The 25513-nt window shown below is 43.7% G+C and overlaps 1 protein-coding gene across 5 annotated transcripts in view; it reads right to left on the reverse strand.

Annotated features, from left to right (window-relative positions):
* The window catches only part of LOC139554516 (angiopoietin-1-like), a 57941-nt gene that overhangs the window by 17501 nt on the left and 14927 nt on the right, over positions 1 to 25513 (reverse strand). For 2 of the 5 annotated variants that reach the window (XM_071367364.1, XM_071367369.1), the window contains exons 2-8: positions 16138 to 16293; positions 14857 to 14978; positions 13581 to 13813; positions 8745 to 8872; positions 7922 to 8098; positions 7642 to 7743; positions 5203 to 5369 (exon numbers count right to left, since the gene is read on the reverse strand). In XM_071367364.1, the coding sequence (XP_071223465.1) occupies positions 5203 to 5369; positions 7642 to 7743; positions 7922 to 8098; positions 8745 to 8872; positions 13581 to 13813; positions 14857 to 14978; positions 16138 to 16293 (1085 nt within the window). The remainder of the gene's footprint in view (positions 1 to 5202; positions 5370 to 7641; positions 7744 to 7921; positions 8099 to 8744; positions 8873 to 13580; positions 13814 to 14856; positions 14979 to 16137; positions 16294 to 25513) is intronic. The other 3 variants (XM_071367366.1, XM_071367368.1, XM_071367367.1) reach the window with 3 other exon arrangements.

The following is a 25513-nucleotide window of genomic DNA, read 5'->3' on the forward strand; positions in this document are numbered from 1 at the left end:
CTGCCCGCCATGTCCCATTTCAAAAGGCCCCGTGTTATCCCAAATGGGGGATGTTGCCGTTTTACTTTATTGTATGTACTGACATTCTGAAGGGATTCCCCCAGAGATGTTTTAAGCACATCGTAACATGTAACCTACAGGTGTACTTTTGTTATATACAGTATGTCTGCCTGTAAGAAAGTTTATTTTGTATGTGTGTGACGTAGAAATAATCGTGGCAGTCTTTCAAATGGACTTCTTTCATCTCTTGACTGACACAGTTCTGGAAGTGAATGCTGGCTTCATTCCTCTTATCCCAGTCTGAGAAGGAGTTTGGAGACGACCAAACCTGCTGAGGTCCAGGCAGCGCATGCTGTCGCACACCTGGCAGTCATTAGCCTGCTGAACTGCAGCCTGATTGGCTCATAGCAGAGGTTAATCACCATGCCCAATGCACCATGTCCTACCCAGAGGTGTCTGGCTGTAGCCCATTCGCTCGCCTGCCGCTGGGTGTCATCATGGAGACAGATGAACATATGGACACACACACACCATTTTTTACTTTACAAGTTGTCAATGATTATCATCGCTGAGGTGGATCATACTGTATGCATCTCTGTTAATTTCTCTAAACTAAAACCTTAAACCGCAACCCAACAAAAGGTTAATAAAATATCAGAATAATACTACCGCCTCTCACCTAAATCATCTTTAGATTTTAGATTCACAACATAACGCTGAACACAGCTATCTTAGCATTTGATTTACAGACAGACAGTTTTCTGCCTGCCTCTCCTCAGTCAGAATGCAGTGCGGATGAGTGTTGGATGAGTAAACTGAGCTTCAGGAGTTAGGAGTATCAGGGATCCCATCTCAGTGTGAGGCTAGGACAGAGGGGTCACAGCCGAGCTAGAGAATCCCTCCTTTGCCAAGTCCTCCTCCAAATCCCCACGTCAAATACATCTGAGGGTACTGTCTGATTCCACCAGGGATCTTCCCATTACCATATGGAGAAATCCCAGGATTTAGGAAACTTGGCTGGTTGAAGAGGAAGGATATTTAATAACGATTTAACAGTCAGTTGAAGAGTAAACATAATAGGGCCTTTCTCCAACGGAGAGGATTTCGGCATACATGCGGAGAAGGAGAGCGTTGAGCTGTAAACCTCACTTGTGTCCGTGCATATGTTCAGTAACTCCCACACTGCTTTTTAACATAGTTCTATTTCAAAATGTTCTGGAGATTATGGTTTTATTCAATACTTAAATCCTCACATGTAACGTTAAAGCACAACTGCAATGAAATATACTCAGACACACATTTACTGATCCAAATACAGCATGGTGCATGCAAGCAGAAACGAACATGAAATTTGAATCCTTGCAAAGATTCTATTCATAATGTAGTAAAATAAATAATCGTAATTTATACTGTAGTTAGTACACCTATGGGCATTTGAAAGTTAAGGAAACTCTAAATAGCTTATAAAGGATTAACAAGTAGACTAAGCAGTTGCATAATTCAATACTTCAATATGCATTGTTAACATGTCAAATGTTCCCCCTGGACCACTGTGGTACAGGGCCACCACTCAGATCCATGTTGAAAAGGATGTAAGCCATTGGTCAAAGCCCTTCTGTAGTCTGTGTCATGTAATCAACTCTGACCCCTGACTGATGGCTCTGACCCCTGAGAAATAACATGTATCTGGCACTATCTCATGCCTGGCCGTCCCCCGCAAACACTCTCCCCGACCACCCAGGCCCCCACGCACGCACACACACACACACACACACACGCACACACGCACACACGCACACACGCACACACGCACACTCGCACACTCGCCCTCTTCGAGCCTTCAAAATGATCTTATTAAATAAGATTAGACACAAATCTATTATGAATAACATCTGTCCACAGATTGGCAGTGTGAATGGTTGTTCCATTCCCCTCCCTGCCCCTTTGTAGTAAGAATGTATTTATTCCCATCTTTCTGATCACTCTCCCTCTTTTGCTCTTTCTATCAGTCTGTATTTCCTTTCCTGCTCTTTCCTCCCTCCATCTTCCTCTAATAAGACACCTAAGACCTCATTCTGAGGCCCGTACTGTAAGCGTTGATAAATGAGTGTTATCAATCGAACGTGTTGACGGAGATCATTGCAATGCCATTTGCAGGTCATGACTAAATTACTGTACAGCCTACTATTTCAGTTGCAACCCACTATTTCACCAAGCTAACAATTTCAGTCCATTTTATAGACTGTTCCTTTGTATTGTTTACAGAGAGACAGTATTGTGTGTAACAGTGATAACACCAAGTAAAACTGAAATGATAACTTAAAAACACAAAATATAAATATCCATTAACAAACTTCTTATAGCTTAGACTACGTGATTCACAATGGAGCGAAAACCCCCCCCAAAAAACGAATTTTACAAGCTTGTTCAGGCATGGTTCAGTGGGAGCTGTGTAGTTATGAGTTACAAGGTCAGCCCGTAAATACTCTTTCAGCAATGTCAACGGTATTTGTAAAGTATAAGTTAAGCAGCATTGTTGACGCCAGTTTAAAATATATTGTAATATGGGCATGGTAGGCATTGTCCTTTTTGGGGTAAAATAAGACATTACATAATGGGAAAATACGGGGGAGAAATGCATTAGGGAACAAGAAAGTTAGCTGCACACACTGACTCATATTTAAAAGACAGAACAAGTGAAAATATTTTCACAAACACTGTATTCCCTTGCTGTAAAATTGATACTAAGATGCTGTTTCATGTTTATATGGATGCAGGCGATTGCCAGTACAAACACTCTTAAGCACGGCTTCAACACAAAAGAAAAGGGAAGAGTAGCACAGACTCTCCGAGACTTCTGCGTCAATCCCATAATACTGTGTCATCTGGAAATGACTATTGCCGCATTCAGATGCTAGTCGGAACTAGGAAACTCTGAATTTCTGACTTGCTGATTCGTTGAAAGCCGCACGTGTATAACTACAACCAGTTTGCAGGTCGGAAATGTCAGAGTTTCCTAGTTCTGACTAGCACTTGAACGCGTCATTAGTCACACCATGAGAAGAGAACCAGGCCAATTTCCCTTCTTCTCCAACTACTCACTCACAAATATGTTTTGAATAACCAAGATCTACATTGCGAAGGATTGATTTAATAGCTTTATTATATTGTATTTATTATGCTGTCTGGATACTAAATAAAATAGTGTTGGTGAGTATTACTCAGCCTCTGTGCTTTGGAAATCATTAAAATAGGGGGGACAGTAATAAATGTGACAATTAGTCCTTGCTGTATATGATTTAGATCAAGGATTAGAATCCTATATTTCTCTGGGCAATAATTGCACTTCTCTCAAACCAAGTCATTTCCGTCTGGCTTTATATTTAGATGCAACCAAGGAGCTGGCAGTAAAGCAAACATTACCTAGCAAAGCTCGACATTGTTTATGATAAATGGGCACACTTGTGCATCGGTGGACTACAGCTTTAAATGTAACATCTGCGGTATCCAATGGGTGCGTGTGCGCGTGTTTGTGTGTGTGTGTGTGTGTGTGTGTGTGTGTGTGTGTGTGTGTGTGTGTGTGTGTGTGTGTGTGTGTGTGTGTGTGTGTGTGTGTGTGTGTGTGTGTGTGTGTGTGTGTGTGTGTGTGAGTGTGCATGACCGCGCTACTTTCGTTTACGTGTCTTAACAAACGCGTCTGTCTGCGTCAGTGGAGATTGTACCATTCCAGTAAAGCCCCGACCCCCGATGCCCAAAAGAATCCAAAACCAAACCAAAATGTCATGCTATCTTTTGCTACAATCTGTTGCTTCTCAGTACAACAAATACAAATTGAAGAACATGTCGCAGATTGTTTGGGATTCTGAAGTGGAGGTGCCAGAGCAGAGGAGAACAGAACATAGATAGCAGCTTTGTTTGTGGCCTGGTTGGTTTTGGCCAATGTTCTTGAGAAGCAATCACACAACTATTTGAGAGAACAAATATATGTATAGTGAACAGCAGGCCGATTAGATTTCTCCACTCAGAAATCTAGCAGTCCGAGCGCCGACGAGGCTTCCTTCCCTTAACTAAAGCCCACTGTAGGCCCAAAGACGCCTCTTCCTGCCCTGAAGAAATAAACAACCACTGTTTCACCCATCGAAATAGCAAGAGGTTACAGTATGTGTGCGTGAGGGAGAGAGAGAGAGAGAGAGAGAGGAAGAGAGAGAAACAGTGAAAGAGAGAGAGGGAGGGAGAATACTATGAGTGCAAATAAATCACTATCCCTGTTCAAGTGTCCTCTTACATACACTGTCGATAAACATACCTGCATTATCCCCCCTTGAAACGTATCCTACGTGGTCCTTCTCTGCACTTAAACAAATCTTTCCTTGTCAAATACTGACTATAGGGAGAAGGAAGTCAGTGCCTGTGCGGTCAGTATTAAACTCTGAGAGGTAAAAAAGGGATGGAGTTATCCAATCTTCACAATGGGACATATAAACCCGAATTTAGTCTCAGCGCATAACAAAAGAAATCGGTTGACCTCTCCCTATAGCGGTACCGTAAAATCAATTTATGTAGCCCACAGAGAGTGTGCACCTAACACTTTAAGAGGCAGACTTCTTAAAGTAAATCCTGTCGTCACATAATCCAAGGCGTTTCCACAAATTAGATATGACAATCGCCTCACTCTCAACCCGACCACACCATTTTGTCCAAAAATCTGAACGCTGCGAAACACCCTTCCCGGCAGCATAAATGGCTGTAACGCCTTCGGAAAACAAACAGAAATCAATCTGAAGTTGAAAAAAGGACATTTAGAAACTGAAGTAGCTTCTTATCAGAAGGGGCTACAAATCTGACGAATCACCTCAATTGGAATTGTCAGACCATCTCCTCTCAGAGACCTTTGATTGCTCGGGAACTTTCTGGAATGTTCCAGTAGTTTTCCAAATCTAACGAATCCAAGCGTCTGCCACAGTTTGAAGCATATTTAGCGCTCTTGAAGAAGCAAAAAGTTTAACCCCTTATTCAAGGACCAAGTATCAGTTGCGGGAACACTTTACTGTACGTAAATATCTGTTATGACATGATACCATTAAATGAGAAGGAATTTGGACTGGATAATGTCAGCAATGTCTCCATTTTAGATATCAGGCAGTAGTGGCAACATGAATTCAAGGCTTATCAAGATACACAGATACAGCTCTTTAATAGTACCTGTAGTTGCGTTTCTCACTATCGATGTGAAAACGGTCGTACAGGGAGAAGGCCTGGTGTCCATCCCAGTCGGTGAGCTCCACACGGAGGGCATACTGCCTCTGGCTGGTCAGCAGGTATACAAACTCATTCCCCAGCCAGTGCTCTGCAGAAACCGTCCCAAAGCCCTGCGACAGAAGAAGAAGAGCAAGAGGAGGCCAGAGTCATCACTAAGGCCCATAGGGAATCTTACTGTAAATTCCGGGATACAGGATAGAAGTCATTCCCGATCCCTTCCAAGGTCTTCCTGGAAAAGATGCAATCTCTCCACCATGGCATTTTTTTCTAACATTTTTGTGATGTCATCATCAAGGACTGCTTCAGGATTGACGCCTAAACAAATGCAACACAAAGCATGAAACCGCACATGAATAACCCTCCCTGTTTATGAGAGCGTAAATTGGGACCAGCTGAAAAAGGCACACAAAGCACCTTTTCCACCCTTCCTCTCCCCACCCAAACCAAACGCGTAATAAACCCTCTTTATTACACAGTCCATAAGAATGACAACAGATGCACACAACGCCACATATGCCTTCTTAACAATTACACCGTTTAGATATGATCACAATGACTCCCATTGTGGATAAAGTGCTTTTGACAGCAGCAGTAGTAACACACTTGCAATGGGGAGAATTAGAAACTAGGATGACATGATGGCTCAAAGAGACTGGTCTGGAGCTCTGGACTGTTCCATTAATGATTTGCGGAAGGGTTGGGGGTGGGTTGAAGGGGGAGATGTGCCGAGAGCCTGTGATGATTAGGAGAATGGAAGGAGGGAAAGTAAACATGGGGCATTCCTCCAGCCTGAGACATGTCCTGCTGTGTGGGTGGAAGGAGAAAGTGGCTGGGCCACGTCCCTAACTCAATCTGACTTCCGATTGATCTGCCTTTTAGCGCTGTCCAAGGCCTCCCCTTGTGAAACCTGGCTTGTGGTTGGGATGGTTGGACTCAAACAGTAGTGGTTCCCCCTTATTGTTCCACACCAGAGTGTTCATTTACATGCAAACTTGGCTGAATGCATCTACCAGGAATTTCAGAGAGGAGGTTTGAAGTATTGTTGGGTAGAGAAGTACACATTTTCTTAAAACGATAAAGATTGATAGAAAGTGCTCTTTCATAAAGCTTGCCATACATTCTGACAAATACTAACTTAGACAAATACTTACTTAATAAGGTATTGCAAATTGTCAAATTGCGTCTCATACCGGTTAAAGAACGCATGCACCATTTCTTATCCTGCTACATATACTCTATCTAGTACTGCTAATGCAATTATAAACATTACGGTCATAAGATCACATACTTGACGACTAATAGTAGGGGTCACTGCCAGAGTGCTCTCCATCCTCCCACAAAATAGGAATAGCCCAATGAAGTTCGCCCAAAAGATTTATGAATCCTTCAAGTGTTTGGAATTTACGTGCAAAAGCCCACAGAGACCAACAGCAGTGAGTTGAATCACACAATAAAACAATATCAATCACTTTCAGGCTCTTCAAGGAAGGGTCTCTGAGGGAGGCAAAGGACCACACCGATGGTGTGCCAGTATTCGGTGGCGGTGCTAGGGTCTGTGATGATTCCATTGCCACTTGTATTCCACGCTCTCCGTGCTTGGCTAGGGGTGCCATGGCTCCCTCACCAGCTGGACTTTCTGTCCGTACCTCTTTACCCTACAAATGAGCCCAACCCTTTTCACCCTTGTCAAATCTATATTTACCCTCTGCAGATCATCTACTACCATGTGCTCAGATTGGTAATTAAAACACCCTCCACATTTAATCTGGTCTCCAGCTGCTGTGATACCTACGTTATGTGAGTATACGCTACAGCTAATTGGAATGGCAATGGGGGTAGCTCATCGCTCCTAAAAGCAAAACAGAGCTTAGCCTCTTAGTACACCAGTCGATATCTATTCCCGTATCGAACGGACGACGATGATCACAACACCTTGCACTGTGACGTAAGACTAAACAAATGTATCGTTTTCGGACTGCTGCTGTCCTGTTTGAAATGAAGAACAACAGTGTGTCACGGCCCAGGGTTGGGTTGGATTTCGTGCCAGCCTCCGACACCCAAGCTGGAGTCTCTAATCTTAGGGCTGAGGAATCCCTCCCTGTGTACAGATGTACCAGGGATACGGCTTGTGATGCCGGGTAGGACACATTTTGTAGGAGTGTTCCACATGGGCCTGGCCACTCTTGAGAATACAAGGGAATCCTGCCTCGCTCTTTTTCAACATGTTAAATCAAAGAGAGAGAGAGGCGAGAGTACACCCATTTGTTATGATTTACTGTGACAGAGGATGTATGTTGGAAACAGACTCCTCATTCATGCATGGCTTTATCTTGTGCGCGTGGTGCTATAGAGTTGGGCTGTTTGTTATTCTTCTCGTCTTACCGTCTTGTACTCCTTCCACGTTTTCTGGAAGTCCACGCTGCCATCCTCTCTGCTCTGGATGATCGTCCATCCGCCGCCAGCGGTCTCCATGTTACAATGTACCTGTAAACACACATTCACAGATGGTCATTAAGTTCTCAGGCCGCCTACAAACACAATCTACATGTCCTTATCTTACAATTTAGAGCACAAATATAGACATGATTGGTTAAATTTGCTGTTGTGAACCATCATTCTAAAATACAGCTGGCCTAACTAGTGATTCCTTTCTATGAATCACCGGTTCCAGGACACAGTCCTTCTCACGTATCACCAGGGCGAAGTATTGTGAGTCCTCCTCAAATGTAATCAATGTGTCCTGATCCTCCAACAACTCCCAGGAGGTGACCCCAATCGCAGGCCTGGTGCAGATACAAGTGGACGGGGCCAGTGGAGCAGGACACATACCAGTGGACACCTGGATGGAACATGACCCTTAACCCTTGGCCGCTGTGTAAGCTGATAACAGGGGTATCTATCTGCTGTGGTGCTATTTGTTTGAGTAGTGGAGAAGGTCTGGAGGAGGTCTATCACCTCGGACAAGACCCCAGCTGAACACACAGTGCCCAGTCTGGGTATAATTAAGTAGGTATACCCCCTGACAGAATTATTCTCCGAAACCAGACACGAGGCTTTCTCCTTTCTCCTTTCTCTCCCCCTCATCGCTCACTCCTCCGCCAACCCCCCCCCCCCCCCCCCCCCGTACCTCCCTGCCATCCGTTTGAGGCCTGGCAGCACCCTGTGTAGGTGGTGAACACCTGTTTCACCCCCTCCCCCGCCACCCTCTTGTAAACCCTGGCACTCATCAGGCTGCCAAGTGTTTATTTTGAGCCTTCGATTATTCCTGAAGCACTGAAGCAGCCAATAACTATCATAGCCCCACTTCACTTGCTGCTCTCAAGTGGGTCAATGTCTTTGGCTTTCTTGGACAGAGTTGAAGCTCACTCTAGTAACAAAAACACGCTAAACTCCATTAAACACCCATCAAAGAGCTGCCTAAAGGGATGAAATGGTAGATATTTTCACATGGCAGTCTCTATATGAAGTTCTGACTGGCTGCCTACCTTTTTGGTCTCCTGGGCATTAATATGTATGGTGTAGACCCCATTCTTGTAGAAACCAGCCTGGTACAGATCGGCACAGTCCCGAAACTTCTTCTCTTCGTCCACCCGCTTCGTGCTGTTTGGGACTACTGAGGAAACATGAGATACATATTTGGTATCACAACTTTAGGCTGTGGAAATTCAGGCTGGCACTGGAAAGACTTCAGAAAATAGTACTTCTAAGCTAAAAAAAAACAGTTGCTCAGAGGTGGTGTTTGAATGTTAAACTGCCACAGTTAAATTACCTTCAGACTGTCAAACAATCTATCAACAAGTATCAACAAGCAACTTCCATATGTCATTATTTTCAAATTATATATTTGACTGACAGGTGTCAATGAGGTTATTAAAAGCACTGTGTTCAGCACTTGGTCACTGTTATCTATCCATTACCAAAATACACTGAGTATTCCAAACATTAGGAACACCTTTCTAATGTTGAGTTTACAAGATGTCGAAACCGTTCCACAGGGAGGCTGGCCCATTCTGTCTCCAATGCTTCCTATCGTTGTGTCAAGTCGGCTGCATTTACAGTACATCCCTGTTAGTGAGCATTTCTCCTTTACCAAGATAATCCATCCACCTGACAGGTGTGTCATATCAAGAAGCAGATTAAACAGCACGATCATTACACAGGTGCACCTTGTGCTGGGGACAATAAAAGGCCTCTCTAAAATGTGCCGTTTTGTCACACGACAAAATACGACAGATGTCTTTTACTTCAGCTCATGAAACATGGCACAGCACTCTACATGTTGCATTTATATTTTTCGTTCAGTGTATATACAAGTATGTCATTTTTGATCCCGCTATTTAAATAAATAATTGGCGACCTTTAGTTTCATGTCACATATGAGCCATCAAGCAGTGGGGTTTTTGTAATATCAAAACCGGCAGTGTCCATTTATCATGATTACCATCTTTACATTCCAGAAAATGAATATGTAAGTAAAGTGACACAGAAGCCGAACTACACGGCCTCTGTGTGGATATCCATATAGCTCATGATAAAATCAGAAGGTGACTGGATGGCTTATTAGCAAGACAAAAGGAGTTTGTCAAGTGGATGATCTCCCGCCCAGAGAGAGGGCATCCGATTTTGACAGGCCTGTTCAAAGAGGCAGCTGTGTCTATTTCCATCTGTATATAATTATGGCGGCAATATTTTTGAAACCAAGCAAGGGGCCTAGGACAAAATACTACAAGCTATACATTTCAAGTTCCTGTTATAACAAGTGGTTTATATTTACCCTCCAAGTCCTTGTTATATCGATGGAAATTCCAATTCCAAAACGAGGGGGCGCATCTCAGTTTTCACACCATTGTTTTTACTATTGGGATTGTTTACGCAACGGGGATGTCACTGGAAAGCGAAACGTGTCAGTGATCCTTAGACTCCACTTTGATCCCCCTTCCTCAGCTGAACAGTCAGTGGAGACACAGGCTGTAGGTTAGGCATATTATTTTGGCCATTTTGATGAAGTATTGAGTGTCAGCGACAAGAATATCCCACCGTGACAGGTTGACAGAGTAGGACCTTGCTCTGCGGAGTCTAACACAACTAAAGGCCGGCCCTGTCGTGACGCAATTTACCTCATACGGGGAGATGGCAGGACGCATTAGAGGTGGGAGAGATCGGTGTCAAAGGGGAACCTTCTGACTCACAGTCTGTCACAGCGAGGACACATTTCACAATAAACGGCACAGTCAAAATCTACCAGAGACTGGTGACTCCCTGCTATAGGAGAGGCACCCTTGAAGAGCTTGCAGCCTGGCTCTGAAAATATGAGGTATTTCCCAATATTTATTTACTGACACATTTTTTGTGGTTCAGTGGGGACTTGTATTCAGCAGGGGGTTCATGTGAAAAGGACAGCAGGGCTGGGTGTTTGCATAAATCAGTACCCTTGCCAAAATGAGCCCAAATGGACCCAGAGAGGCTGTGACGCAGATCTAAAAAGACTCTCATGAACCTACATGGACCCAAGCAGACCCGAGAGGCCCCTCAAAGACCCCTGGGGATTGAATAGGTCCCTTTATACATCTCACTGTGGACCCAGAAGGCACCTCATGGAGTCAAATGGCCACACGTGGACACAAAGGAACCAAAAATGGACTGTGACAGATCTAGCAGACTCAATTAAATGTGAAAGGATGCTAAAAACCAAATAAAATTTACTCAAAGCCACAAACAAATATCCGAGGGAAAGACAAGCAAACCAAAATAGGGTCAATAGAAGTCTGGAATAAGTCCATGATAGATGGTGCCATTACACACCTCATGGATATTCTCTCTACTTGCTCCAGAGTATCTTTGCAGCGTCAGGTGTCACTTCAAGACAAATGAGTATGCTTAAACATGAGCATAGTTCAATCACAAAAGGCCTTAATAGAAAACATCTGATGATTTACTGTACACTATGTACAATCAACACTGTAAATGCCATTTTGAAGCATTTCATAGGACTCTGAGCTAAATGCGGATAATTAAAATAAGATCATATTCCCTCCAGACATGGCTTTCCCGGCTGTAAAAATGATTGATGGCATTCATTAGGTGGGATGATAGAATAGTGTGAAAGAAAATCGTATTTAGCGGCCAGAGATTTTGAAGAGCGTTCCAACACTGAGGTCAATTACCACTACTAACGGTATTTGGCTCAATGCTTTCTCGAAAGATTTAGGTAATAATGACGACCCAAACGTGAGCTCAGTGGCATCTGGCTGCATCAGAGATGGTTGGATTAGAGTTCAGAGCATAGTACAGTGGAAAAGGTATTGAAGAGTATTTCTGTCTGTAATAAAAAAAAATTGTGGGGAAAAACGCATTCTGATTGGCTGGGACTGGCTCCCCAGTGGGTGGGCCTGGCTGCCAAGTGGGTGGGCCTATGGCCTTCCAGGCCCACCCATGGCTGCATCCCTGCCCAGTCATGTGAAATCCATAGATTAGGGCCTAATTCATTTATTTCAATTGACTGAACTGAAATTCAGTCATATCTTTGAAATTGTTACATGTTGCATTTATATTATTGTTCAGTATAATTAAGCCTAAATATTGAGAAGTATGTTCCTGGACAAACTTCAGTAACAATGTTTATGGGCATTTTAGCATTTAAACCTCCTTTTTTAAAAATGTTCCCCATAGTAACTGTCAGTGATGATTTGAATCTGAGCATTAAAGGAAATGCTAGGGGTCAGTTTTCAAAACAGAGCCTAACTCGAATAGACGCCATCCAATGGCACGAAAAGCTAACCCTTCCCGAACGAAAACACAAATCTGTTTGGTAAACAAACAAATCCTCCCCCCGAAAATCCTCCCCTGCAACGGAGCGTCATCACATCTAGATTTAGACACCGTGGGGAAGGGAAGTGTTGCAACCTCCTCTAGGAGCCATTAGAGGTTGAATTATTCGGCAGGGGTGAAGAGGTGACCCCAGCGCCCGGCTAGCCCACATTGCCACCGTGCAGGAGGATGGCACCAACCACGGAGCCAGGGCGTCCATTGTTTAATTTCACTCTCCTCTTGTTAAAGGAGCCACCAATCAAGTTGGGAGGCTGGATGCCCCAGTGACCCAAAGAAACACCCCGAGCTGACAGGGAGATAACATGGCTGACTAGGTGACAAGGTTGCAGAGGTGTTTACTAAATGGATTGCTGGCAACTAATGGAACATGGCAGACGTGGACGTCTTTCCAGGTCAGTTAATGACTTGGTTTTCATTTGGCGAACAGCTTTAGCGACTTAAGAAACCCTAATAACATATTTGGGTCACAATATGGCACGGCACAGGGATTAGTTAATACACAGGGATTAGTTAATATGACCCAATCAGTAGACAGCTTTAACGACACTCAAAGGACCATCTGCCATAAAGTGTTCCTACTGTCAGAGCTATGAAATTAAGCCGCTAGGGAGTCTTTTTGCATGGAACAATAAAGCAATGAAGTAGCACGTGTTAATCATGTCATGCACAAGTCCACTCTCCATGTCTTAGATATCTATTCATGCCTGCTCATTTCCTGTTATACGGGTGAACAGCCACAGGAAGCAGTGTGGGGTCTTGGGCCGTCACAGCGGGAAGTAGGGAACATGAACAGAGTGCAAGGTTTCTCGCTAGACACTCCACCAATCCCAGCACACACATTTACTTGAAATCTCCTGTGACTGAATGTGATCGAGGGAAGCTTGGGATCAAGTGGGTTTGGGATTGTGCTGTTGTGTTGAGATGGAGGTGGTGTAATGAGTTCACTGCATTGACTAAACATAAGGCTCATGTTGCTGTCAGGGTCAAGAGGTGGACCGACGGGTCCCTTATTATCGCCACGGGGAGACACGAACGAAGAAAAAGAGTGGATTACTCAAAATGGTGGCTGTTTGGCATTTCACTCAAGCGGTAACCACAGCCTAGGCTGTCACGGTGAAGCGTGATACGCCATTACCGTAAAGAGAGCGCCACTCCGAGCAACTAGAGTGATGAGTGCTTCTGGGAAAAGAACGACCACTTTGGCTTCTCCCTCAAGCAGAGGTTAAGGGCATCACTGTGCCTCTCGGTATGGAACCATGTTTATCGCATTGTCATCATGGCAGCTCTTCTTCTCTCTCATCTTTGGGAGCCCAAACAATTTCCAAGCACCTTCTTTTAAATAACATCCATTTCAAAAAAAAAATCTTGCACCTGTAATAACACACATGCACATGTTTTGACTTTTCTCTTCAGGGTGCAGCTCTCAACTAGGCATCTTCTTGAAGGACAATACAGTGTGAAGTCTGTCAACGCGAGACCCTTAGCTACTATACCTCCGTCCTTGTTGCAGAGGCTGATGAGGTTATGCACTGTGTCCATCATTTCCTGCTGCTGCCTCTGCATGGCGGTGCTGTTGCCCGTGGCCCTGGTCAGCTGGGTCTCCAGCTCACGGATCACCCCGCTCTGTTTCCCCACCAGAGCCTGCAGGCTTCCCTTCTCCTCCCGCAGCGTCCCCAGCTCCTCCCGGTGACGAGACTCCATCTCCTGCATCTTCTGCTCCATGAACCTTGGGAGGCGGAAGACCCGACATAAGAAGGTTTGTTAGACCTGTAGCTTTAGTATATAGATGACTGTAAACTAAAGCTATAACCAACTTTCGGATTAGTCCTCTATTCGCGATTCGGTGCTTACATAGTTGTATGGTAGTTGCATAATAGGTACCAAATAATTACTGGTGTTTCTTTGTGATTGTCAAAAACAGTCGAATTCCATCACTTTCTCAGTTATTTTCTACATGCCTTCTTTTGATAGATCAAGCAAGTGAATTATCATTCGAAATCCGCTTCCGGCATATCCCCTTCTCCCGACCCTAATGTTGTGAACTGTATAGTCTGAAGGATGATATAGTCTGAAAGAGGATACAGGCTGATGTCGTATTGATGAACAAATTCAGAACTACTCCGCTTGCATTAAATTGATGATTCAAATAAAATGTTTAAATGGGAGGTGATTTCATAATTGCACAATCTTTTGAAATTGCTCCCGGTAAAGGAATCCTCTGTGGAGGCTGCTCTTAGAGGACGGCTCATAATAATGGCTGGAACGGAGGCAATTACCAGCCATTACCACGAGCCCATCCTCCCCAATTAAGGTGCCACCAACCTCACGTGCAACCCATGTCTATAAACCTTGAGCGCAGCTCTCAATTATAGGAATCAGTATATATATATATATTTTGTTCAGAAGACATATGAATGGAAGAATTCAGTACAGCTGTGTTACTGTATTTACAGTAAGCACTGGGGATGGGAGGGAGCTTTTAAGCGGACGATGAGAGACAGTCCCACCGGACCAATCAACAAACTGGACTCTGGAAAGCCATCCAAAAGCTACATTCGATTGCAACATCATTAAAGTGCAACTTTCAAAGACCAGCTCGTCGAGGAAAATGTGGCCTCATGAACTTCATACGGTTATAAATCACGGGATCGGGTGTCTCGTTGCACATTGAGTTGATCTGTCTATACGTGAGTTTGTGTCTGGAGTCATGAAAGGCATGAGGTCTTTAAATGAAGTTTCGCGTTGTGTTAGCGGGGCCTGTGAGTTTACCCGTTCTTGTCGTGGAGCTTTCTGATCTCGTTGGTCTGCACCATGAGCTGCTTCTCCAGCTTGTTGGTGGACAGGGAGTTCTCCAGCAGCTGAATCTCCAGTCTGGAGGTTTGGTTCAGCACCTGTCCCAAGACAGAAATAGGTTAGCGGTATCCCGCCTTATAGAGGTGTTCCAGCAGAACAAAATGTAGGTGAGATGTAAATCATCAGCTCCTCTTTAGGAAGAGGTAATAAAGTATAGGTTTTGCACGAAGAGAGGTTGTTCTGACATGGTAATACTCTGTGATTTTGCTTAGCAAACCTTTATTTTTTGGCACGTCAACAAAAATCGAACCCACAAGTATCACTTTTGTCCCCTTCCTTCTAGAGCTCCACAAGTATCAAGGGAAGTTGAAACCTTAACATGCATATGCACCAGTGGCGGTCAGTGCCGGTTTAAGATGAGGGAGGACACTTTTCTGTTCATGAGCACGGCCTTATTTCTATTACAGCATGTCGGATGACTGTCATTCATATTCCATTCACCCAGTTCAATGTAACAGCGACAGGTTTAGGCTACTACATGATACTCACATTTTCCTCATACCCACCGTGAGGTTGCTACAACGGACACAGGTTGAGAGACACAGTTGAGGTGACAGACACTGACACAAACAAGAGTTTCTATTCTATGTTTCAACAGACTCGTCAGAATGCATACACCCCTGATCACGCGTAAACACACAGCCACGTCGTATTTCTCTCTTGCCCCTCCTTCATTTTGGAAGAAATACATTTGTTCAAAACTGTTCAACTAACATCTTTCTCTCTCTTTGAGTCAACTACTCAGAACATTTCATGCACTGCAGTGCTAGCTAGCTGTAGCTTATGCTTTCAGTACTATAATTATTATTTGATAACTTTGATTGGGTGGAAGTTAATGTACCCAGAGGAGGACAGAAGCTAGCTGTCCTCCGGCTACAGTACACCATGGTGCTACCCTACAAAGGGCTGTTGAGGCTACTGCAAAATAGTGTTTTAATAAATTATTTGGTGACGTGATTATATTTAGTATAGTTTTATCTAAAATTGACAACTTTTTAAATGTTTTACCATTTTTATTTTTGTGAAATTCACTGAGGAGGTTGGTCCTCCCCTTCCTCCTCTGAGTAGCCTCCACTGATATGAACATCACATAAAGAGAGTGTAGGTATTTGGGGTGGTTTAATGTGGAATAGCTGAGTCTATGGTGCGTGAGATTGTTCCCGGCAGGAGTGCGAGGAGTTTAGGGGGATATAGTACCTGCGTCTCTACATCCGTTAGCTTGCGGGTCTGCTCGGCCGTCTGGGACAAGAGGTTGGTGCCCATCTCCAACATGGCGGCCGTGTGGTTGTGAACGGCACTCTGTTGCAGCTGGGCCATCTCTGTCTTCATGCTCTCCTTTATGTCGTTTTCAATCTGAAGATAGATTATGAGAGGATGGATGAGACACAGAGCATGAAACAGACTAAAACAGATGGCCCATAATGCAGACTCAACAAAACTGGGGAAGGTTGAAAAACGAAAGTAGCAGAGGATAAACAGACGCTGCAAATCACGCAGACACAACAAAATAGAGATACGTTTGAAAAACAGTGACAGTTGAGAGACGGCGTTCGATCACTTTACAGCTGAAAGAAAGAACAACCCTGACAAATGGCTACCATCCACGTTGATCAAGATTCAAATCTCATACATTCTGTAACCATTGTAACATTCCCTCACGTGGACATTTCCAAGGCCTTCTTATCAGTGTCTCTATGTCATAGATCAACTGAGTTGATTCTGTCTTTCCACCACATTATTCTAGCACAAAACCTCTTCTTTGGGGAACCGCCAAGGGAAGAATGAGCTTCAGAATATCGGTGGATCCAGATGTAGGTAATTAGCTAGGGAGGGAAGAGACAGAGATGGACAGATACTCACTGGTGCTTATCTTGAGAGCACTCTTTCATCCCCCAAAAGTGAACGAGTGACAAGGCCGGGACAGGGGTTAAATCAACGTCAGTTCACGCACCTGCGGTGATGTTCGTCCTGTCACGTTTCACCATCTGCACTTTTGAAAACATTCATGAATGATCTCGACGGCCTGTTTGATTTGGTCAATCTGACAGTGGCCTTTCTGAGCTCACTATCTAATATAAAACATTACAGAGTCGCATGCGCTGATGCCCTTACTCAGCAACTGTTCCTGGTACACACATACACGTCGTTGAACGAACAGAACAGCACACATGGAGACGTCACCAGCCCGAACTCCACTACTCACTCGAGTGTGAAGGATTTATGGTTGTTGCCGTGCGACTCTTAAAGAAAGCATTTGTGACATCGAAGTCTCTCACTTCATTCTTCCATCCCTGGGAAAATACAGGTTGTTTCTGTTGTCACATTAGCCGTGATGTCCGATGATACCCTATGACGACATGGTTAAAGGAACCGTAGATGTGTGGCCTCCAGGGACCTGAATGACTCACGTTAAAAGGTCCTTAGTCCTGTTCTAGAAAACACAGGCACTGGGATAGTCTAGACTTTCATGCGCAGACCTTATGTTGGATTTCATGCCCATTATAGCTAGTGCATGAGTGATAGTTTAAACTTTGAAGGCCGTATAAGTTTCATCACTAACCCTTTACACACGTGGGAATGAACATCTATGGATACATTTCAATGTTTCACGAGGAAGAAATATGAAATGCATATGTACACGCATGGTAGCAATTGAAAGGGAACCATTTGGAGATTGTGGAAACAGTTCACCTCGCACAAGACTGAATCCAAACATTACGCTGTTGATTGTATGTTCATTTTACATTTACTGTAGGTTTTGCTGCGTTTGTCGATAACGAAACCTGAAAACACGCAGGATACAGTCAGTAACATGATGCGAATATCCCTGGAACATGTGAGGCAGGTGCAACACGAGACACGTGAAAGGACCATCTGGTGTCTCCAAGTGGCCACATGACACACCTCTCCAAAGTGGGCACAGTTTCTAAGTCATTTCAATGCGCTTTTACGACTCAAAGAAGAATCTTCAACTATAAGGTCCTTTTTTTTTAATAGCTCTCCTAGCTGTGCCGTTGAGAAACTAGAGCAAGCACACTTGTAGTAGTTTTTTTTCTCAGAACACAACCCCGTATCCCCGCCATCACACAACTACTGTTGTTTTGACGCAATCTAAAAACGGCCTATTATAAATCGCAATCTGGGTCATGGAGCGATTGTTCTATTGCCAAAATGACTAGCTAAGTTATACAATATCATCTTACCGTGTTAGGCATTCACAGGGCAATTCAGAGAAACACATCGTCCTTTTGGTACGCATAGAAAGGAGTCATGTGTGCATCCAGGTGAGTGTTCTGCGGCACATTTTTACAATAGACAAACATAGGCTCGTTCTGTTCAGAACCACCCAATGTCGTGTTGTAACTGTACATCAAACATAGTGATCATAAACATGGCCGCTGTATATGACATGACTTTTATGATATGGAAATGTGAAGTGCACATTTGGACTTCACATTTCCATATCATACAACTCATGTATGAGTTCATGTAAGAACTCATTGTATGACATCAAAGTGGCATTTATTCTAATCCTCAACGTCTCATCTTTCAAAACACATCGAGTTCTCTTCATTTACAGCATTTCCCTCACTGAGACAACACAACACGTGCAAAGGTTGTGCAATTAGAGGGAGGGATGGGGGCAAATTCTTGTCTCATGCGGTGCTCTAATTCAGAATGGCTTTCAGTCAAAGACCATAAAGCCCTGTAAAGCTCAGAGCCTGAGCACTGACATCATTTATAGCGTATTACTCTGCAGGCTCTTATCAGAGCCCAAATCTGCCATATACAGGTACAGTATGTTTGTAAAGGGCAAAAAACTGTAGAAGTTTCAACTTTAAAGACTGTAAGGTATTAAAAGAGTATTATGTGTGTCTTCAATTACGGTTTGTAATGTGCACAAAACTAACATATTTGAATTCCCACAGTTGTAAATAATACATGGTTTGCAGAGGAACAAAACAGTGAATGAATCGCTTGGCAAAGCCAATCCCAATACAAAATAGACAAAATGGAAAATATGTATTTAGCTACAGTACATACGTATATTTAAGTATATTTGGCTGAATCGGCGTCAGTAGAGTGAGAAAACCATAGCGGCCGTCGACGGCCTTTCTTTAAATTACTATAGCGGCGCCAGTGGCCTTGTTTTTCTAACAGTAATATCTGTGTCAATATTGCAAGATGTACTTGCTAACAACCTGTTGTAAGCAAGTACATGGGTTGTCATGCTTCCTAGGTGCAGATATTTATAGGCTATACATTGCCTTGTTTTCCTATTATTTGACAGCTTAGCTGCCGTGTTAGGGTAGTAAATGCCTGTGCAGTGGAGCTCATATGATGAGTTGGATGTTTAAGCAATAAGGCACGGCTAAGGGCTGTTCTTAGGCACAACGCATCGCGGAGTGCCTGGACACAGCTCTTTGTCATGGTATATTGGCCATATGCCATAAACCCCTGAGGTGCCTTATTGCTATTATAAACTGGTTACCAACGTAATTAGAGCAGTAAAAATACATGTTTTGTCATACCCGTATACGGTCTGATATATCACGGCTGTCAGCCGATCAGCATTCAGGGCTCGAACCACCCAGTTTATAATTGTTTACATAGCCAGCTAACAAGTTGCTTGTTCTATCCTGTTTCTACCAATGCAATTCATTTGGAAACTGTCCCAGCTTCGTAACTAATCAGCTAACATTGGCGAACTCTGTAGTTAGTCTGTCAGGCAAGAAAGCAAGAGTTGATTGGAGGAGAGAGAGTGTGTGTGTGTGTGTGTGTGTGTGTGTGTGTGTGTGTGTGTGTGTGTGTGTGTGTGTGTGTGTGTGTGTGTGTGTGTGTGTGTGTGTGTGTGTGTGTGTGTGTGTGTGTGTGGAATGGGAGGCTTGTAACTGCATCAGACAATTTATTATGGAAACCCCTTATTAGGAAGAGAGTATGTGTATGGTTGAGAAAAAGAAAGAGAGGGAGGGAGGAAGAGAGAGACAGTGTGAGGGAGAGAGAGAAATTATGTTCCTGACCACAATTGTATCCTATTTGTTGCTCCTTTCCCTCTCCCTCTGTTCCTCTGTTCCTCTGTTCCTCTGTTCCTCAAGGTCAGTGAAAGCGAGGGAAGTGATGTGGAGAGTCAGGGCTCAGGAGCAAAAGGCAGGGACGAATAGGAGTTAGAGATGATAGGAGGGATAGAGATGTGTAGCAAGAAGGGCAGTGAGAGAAGAGTGGAGGGAGAGAGAGCAAGAGGAGGGAGAGAGGAAGGGAGAGTGAAGGAGGGGAGAGAGGAATAGGTGAAGAGGAGGGAGAAACGAGTGGAGTGGGAGGGAGAGGAGGAGGAAAAAGAGGAGGGAGAGGACAAAGCCGAGGGAGAGGAGGAAGAAGAGGGAGAGCACATCCGAGAGGGAAGCCTTCAATGGAGTGTGTCTGTCCCAAGTCCCACCATTCACCATATTACCACACAGCCTGGGCCTAAAGTGAAAGTGGCAGGGGTTTTGGAGTTGTTTTTTTAAAAGTGCTAGGAACTTACATCTGTTCCAGAGCTTGTAATGGATTACAACAAGAAAATAGGTGGGGTTGACCATGTTGACCAACTGAGGAGCTATTACAATGTTGGACGCACAGGCAGAAAATAGTGGAATGTCACTTTGTGATATGGCTACAGTGGCAGGAAGAGGGGAGCCAAGACTGTGGCACCAGGGTGCGTGGACTGAGTTGTAACTCATTTGAAAGCAGGTGACGTTTGAAGGGCGCATGAGGGGGTGTGCGGTGTGCATCCGGAGTGGACGCAGGGCAAAGAGTGGGAGATGTGTAGAAACCTCCTTTGGGTGCTCTACGTGTTCTGTGCCCTTTTGCAGGATGGGGCCGTGCTTCCAGAAGTTCCATGACATGTTGTAGGCTAAATGCAAAACACTAAAGTGACAGTGTGAAATATGAATTTGTCCTACAAGTTGTTGTGTTTTGTAGCGTCTCTCTTGATCTTTCTCTATCTAATACTGCATTCACTGAATTGTTGTCAAAGCAGGCTACTATTTCTGCATTTTGTGTCAGGCCTGGTCTGTACTAAATCTTATTGAGAGAGGTTACATATATTTTTTAAATGGTCTCTGAATAGTTGTTTGAATGTTTACATTGTTGCAGAAGTAAAAAACGTTGTCATTCCACTAGCCTACTTGTGTGGGTTTTGAAATACTTTCTGAATATTGTCCTCTGGTTGTATTTATAAGTATTATATATTATACTTGGTACATTTTAAGTGAGTAATTTAGTGAAATTTACTACAATTTTAAATACTTTTTGTTGTTGTGTTCAGTGTTAATGGTTTTTTGATAGTGAGTGTCTTTACACAATGGAAGACAAAATGAGTGTTATTGCTATTGACATGAACGTGGTGTCATATTAAAGAAGAGGTTGTGCTCTTTAAAACTAAGTTAACTTGTAATTGTCATGTGTACTTTGTTTTTGAGCTACTGTATGTCTGTTTGTTTGAAATGTGTGAGAAAATTTGCTTTATTCTGAAAATGCCCAGTAATCTACCGCAGCGTTCTAGAATTATCTTGGGGTCTAAAGGGCTGAAGCTGCGAGAGTGAAATCACTTTAAATGTGTATAACATATTCAAAAGATTGGCACTTATAAATAGGGAAATACTCAACTGTCATATTGCTTGCCTATATAAAGGATGGATTTCAACGTTTCGTGAACATACAGTACAATAACACAGACAGAGCAGAGACAGATCAATCCTAAAACTGTGACATCTTTCTACCCATCAGCCATCAGCAAATGTCTGCCATGTGGAAATAGTCTTTCAGTGCAATATCCCTGTCTTGGCGTTCATATAAAAGCTAAGTGTAGCATTGTTTCAGGCCCACTTTCAGATACAATAGAGCTGCTTTGGCTGTGAAGTACAACAGACTGATTTAAGTGTCACACTAGGGTACAGGAGTTTGGAAAGAACATGAAGAGTCTGGAACCTACATGGTTTGGAACACCGATAATATAACGTATTGAAACAGTCTGAATCGATAACCTCAGGCTCATTGCACGACTTAGATGGCAAGTATTTATCTTTGGAGACCCGTGCCTTTAATGGTGATATACTGTAGTACTCTTCAATGCTTCACGAGCAGCTTGTACTCTTTATAGCAGTTTGCCAATCCGGTAAAACGAATCTGTGTAAATGTCTGATATGCCTTGCTTGCACCCTGCGTAAGTCACCTTGAGAGACCCCGGTGGAAGTGACACGGGTGGCCCTCCAGAAACTTAAGCTCAGCGCTCATCGACATATGGCCAGTCTCCCAGGGAATGTGCCTGACTCAGGACTCAATCTGGCGAGGGTCATAAATGGAAAGTACCAAGGAGAAACAAGATTACACAAACACGGCCCATCATGTAAAAATACCACATGGGAAGAAGCAAAGTAGCCCAATGTGGGTGTTAATTAAGTTATTTGGCTGTGCTTTTCCAGAGAGTGAACAGCAGAGGATTAGAAAGCAGGAGAAAGTAAATAGTGTCCTTCAGTGGTAGAAAGTGAGTAGAGAGGCAGACCCTTGTCGGGAATTGGGAAAGCGATGATGAAATACATAAAAGTGCATGATATGCATGCAGTGCTGGTGCGCTCCACTCTCATGAGGATTGGTTAAATGCCAAAGTCTGATTTTCAAGACATCTGACCAGACAAAAAACACAAGTCATCCAAAAAAATGCACTCAAATTCAATTTGAAGCAATGCAATGTAATTTGAATGGAAACTACAATTTTTTTTTTAAATATATGTTCCATCTAAATACAGCAGACAAATACAAATAGCTGTAGGCCAATGAATCACTCTGATTTTTTTATTGAAATTCACGTTTGTTAGAGAGGAATCTTGGCTATTATCTGAGTCAGAGGAACCATGTTTGGGACCAGTTCAGCTTGGCTTAGCAGCAGCTGGAGGACTTGGTTAAACTCCACACGCAGCCCATCGGCTGAGGGTCACTCCAAATCCGTCAAGGTTAGCCATAACTGTGGTGTCAGGTTTAACCTCTTACCTGGACTGTGGATCATTATCAGAGCCATGAGTAGAAAGGTGGTAAAGGTTGTGTGATTGATTTACGCATTGCTTGTTGCTTACTTATACCATGGCATTGTTGAATACTCCTTTCTGATTGGCTTGAAGGGCATTCTAGAGTGTGCATTATTTCCCTTTATAAACTGGGTGGCTCGAGCCCTGAATGCTGATTGGCTGACAGCCGTGGTATATTTAAGCAATAAGGTTCGAGGGTTGTGGTATAAGACCAATAAACCACGGCTAAGGGTGCTGTTCTTTGCATGACACAACACGGAGTGCTTGGATACAGCCCTTACCACAAACCCCTGAGGTGCCTTATTGCGACTATAAACTGGTTACCAACGTAATTAGAGCAGTAAAAACAAATGTTTTGTCATGCCCGTGGTATACGGTCTGTTACACAACGGCTGTCAGCCAATCAGCATTCAGGGCTCGAACCACCCAGTTTATAATCAAATCAAATCAAATGTATTTATATAGCTCTTCTTACATCAGCTGACATCTCAAAGTGTTGTACAGAAACCCAGCCTAAAACCCCAAAACAGCAAGCAATGCAGGTGTAGAAGCACGGTGGCTAGGAAAAACTCCCTAGAAAGGCCAAAACCTAGGAAGAAACCTAGAGAGGAACCAGGCTATGAGGTGTGGCCAGTTCTCTTCTGGCTGTGCCGGGTGGAGATTATCACAGAACATGGCCAAGATGTTCAAATGTTCATAAATGACCAGCATGGTCAAATAATAATAATAACAGACCGTATGTGCTCTGTTGTAGCCTAGCTTATCTCTGGCTCTGTGGGTGTCTGGGATACATTTCCCACTGACGGGCCCCAACCATCTGAGAAGCCTCAAGTGGATACGGTAAAGGAGCTATTACTGTCGATTAGCACCTCACTCTACAGCACAGGGCACCTTGAGACTGATGCCAGCAAATGTGCTAACGCCTTCTTATCGCCAAAGGACAGTGAAGGGGGGATTTAATACGCTCTCTGAAACCTGTGGTTATAATTCACTCAATGCCCAGGACTTTTATGAGTTGCTTAAATTGAGCTTGCATATCATTCTTTACAGACAGCATACATATGGAATATAACTCTGTCTCATTGCCCCAGCTTCAGCCAAAATGTAGTGGGTTGTTTGTAGAGTCACTTTGAGACAGTGATTGAGACACTGAGAGGATACGGATTAGGAGAGCAACTCAGACTGAAATCAAAGTTAACTTCTACAACCTTTACCTCACAGCTAGATACCAGGCATATCTCTCTCTCTCTCTCTCTCTCTCTCTCTCTCTCTCTCTCTCTCGCTCTCTCTCTCTCTCTCTCTCTCTCTCTCTCTCTCTCTCTCTCTCTCTCTCTCTCTCTCTCTCTCTCTCTGTCTCTGTCTCTGTCTCTGTCTCTGTCTCTGTCTCTGTCTCTCTCTCTCTGTCTCTCTCTCTCTGTCTCTGGGTGCTGATTCCAGGGCTTAACTCATTCATGGACAGAGTGTGACTGCCATGTACCAAAATGAAATGGCACCCTCTTCCCTATATACTGTAGTGCACTACTTTTGACCAGAGTCCAATGGGAGTCGCACTCTATCCAACCAGTCCACTGCCAGGACCCAAAGCTGTCCTCTCTGTTTCTCTCCCTTTCTGTCGGGATGCTGTTGTGTTGATTTCGTTATCCTTTTCCAAGGACATAGTTAAGTCTTGTGTACACAGCCTGAAAGCAAACCAACCATCTCCAACCCAAATCATTGTATATACAACCAGAGCCAAAAATCATTTGTCAAGTAGAGCCAATACAACACTTTCTGTCCATCAAAAGCTCCTAGGCTCAACAAATTGACAAAAGTGAGAAGTGTGCCCACTGGTGAACACTCTAAAGGCGTTTTCTTTTGTTTCCAAAACTCCCTAAAATCTATCTGATTTAGAGTATTGTGCAGTAAGGAAAATAAGGACTTCCAAATTCCAATTGGCTCCTATTTTTATGCTTTTGGGCAAATGCAGATTTTCCAATTTAATTGACTTATCTAACAGGATTATTTCCATTCAAAATGAGACGATACGAATTAGGAGAGTGACTCAGACTGAACTCCAACTTCCTCTACATCCTTTACCCTCACAGCTAGCTACCAGGCATTTACCAAATAGTGACGCTACTTCTCTCTCTCTCGCTCTCTCTTTCTCTCTCTCTCTCTCTCTCGCTCTCGCGCTCTCTCTTTCTTTCTCTCACGTCCTCTGCCTTAACGTGACAGAATGGGAATCGATCAATAGGCCCCTGGTCAGCTGGAATAGAAGTCCAGTGCTTTGACTCATCACTGAAGCCTTGTAAGGAAAGCGGTAAATATTTGAAATGATCAAAAACAAATGGCATTTTCAGGAACTAATGTGGAAAATTCAGAATTTTATCAATTTGATTTAAGACAATAAATCTCTTCCCCATTTACCAGGGGGGGGGGGGGGGGGTTAAGGGTAGGCCATGTCGTAAAGGTGGGGTTTTAGGAGGGGCAGAAATATGGTGATGGACTCAGAGTCATGGATTGCTGGAGGGAGT

The sequence above is a fragment of the Salvelinus alpinus genome, chromosome 26, assembly GCF_045679555.1.
Source record: "Salvelinus alpinus chromosome 26, SLU_Salpinus.1, whole genome shotgun sequence".
NCBI classification, from domain to species: domain Eukaryota; kingdom Metazoa; phylum Chordata; class Actinopteri; order Salmoniformes; family Salmonidae; genus Salvelinus; species Salvelinus alpinus.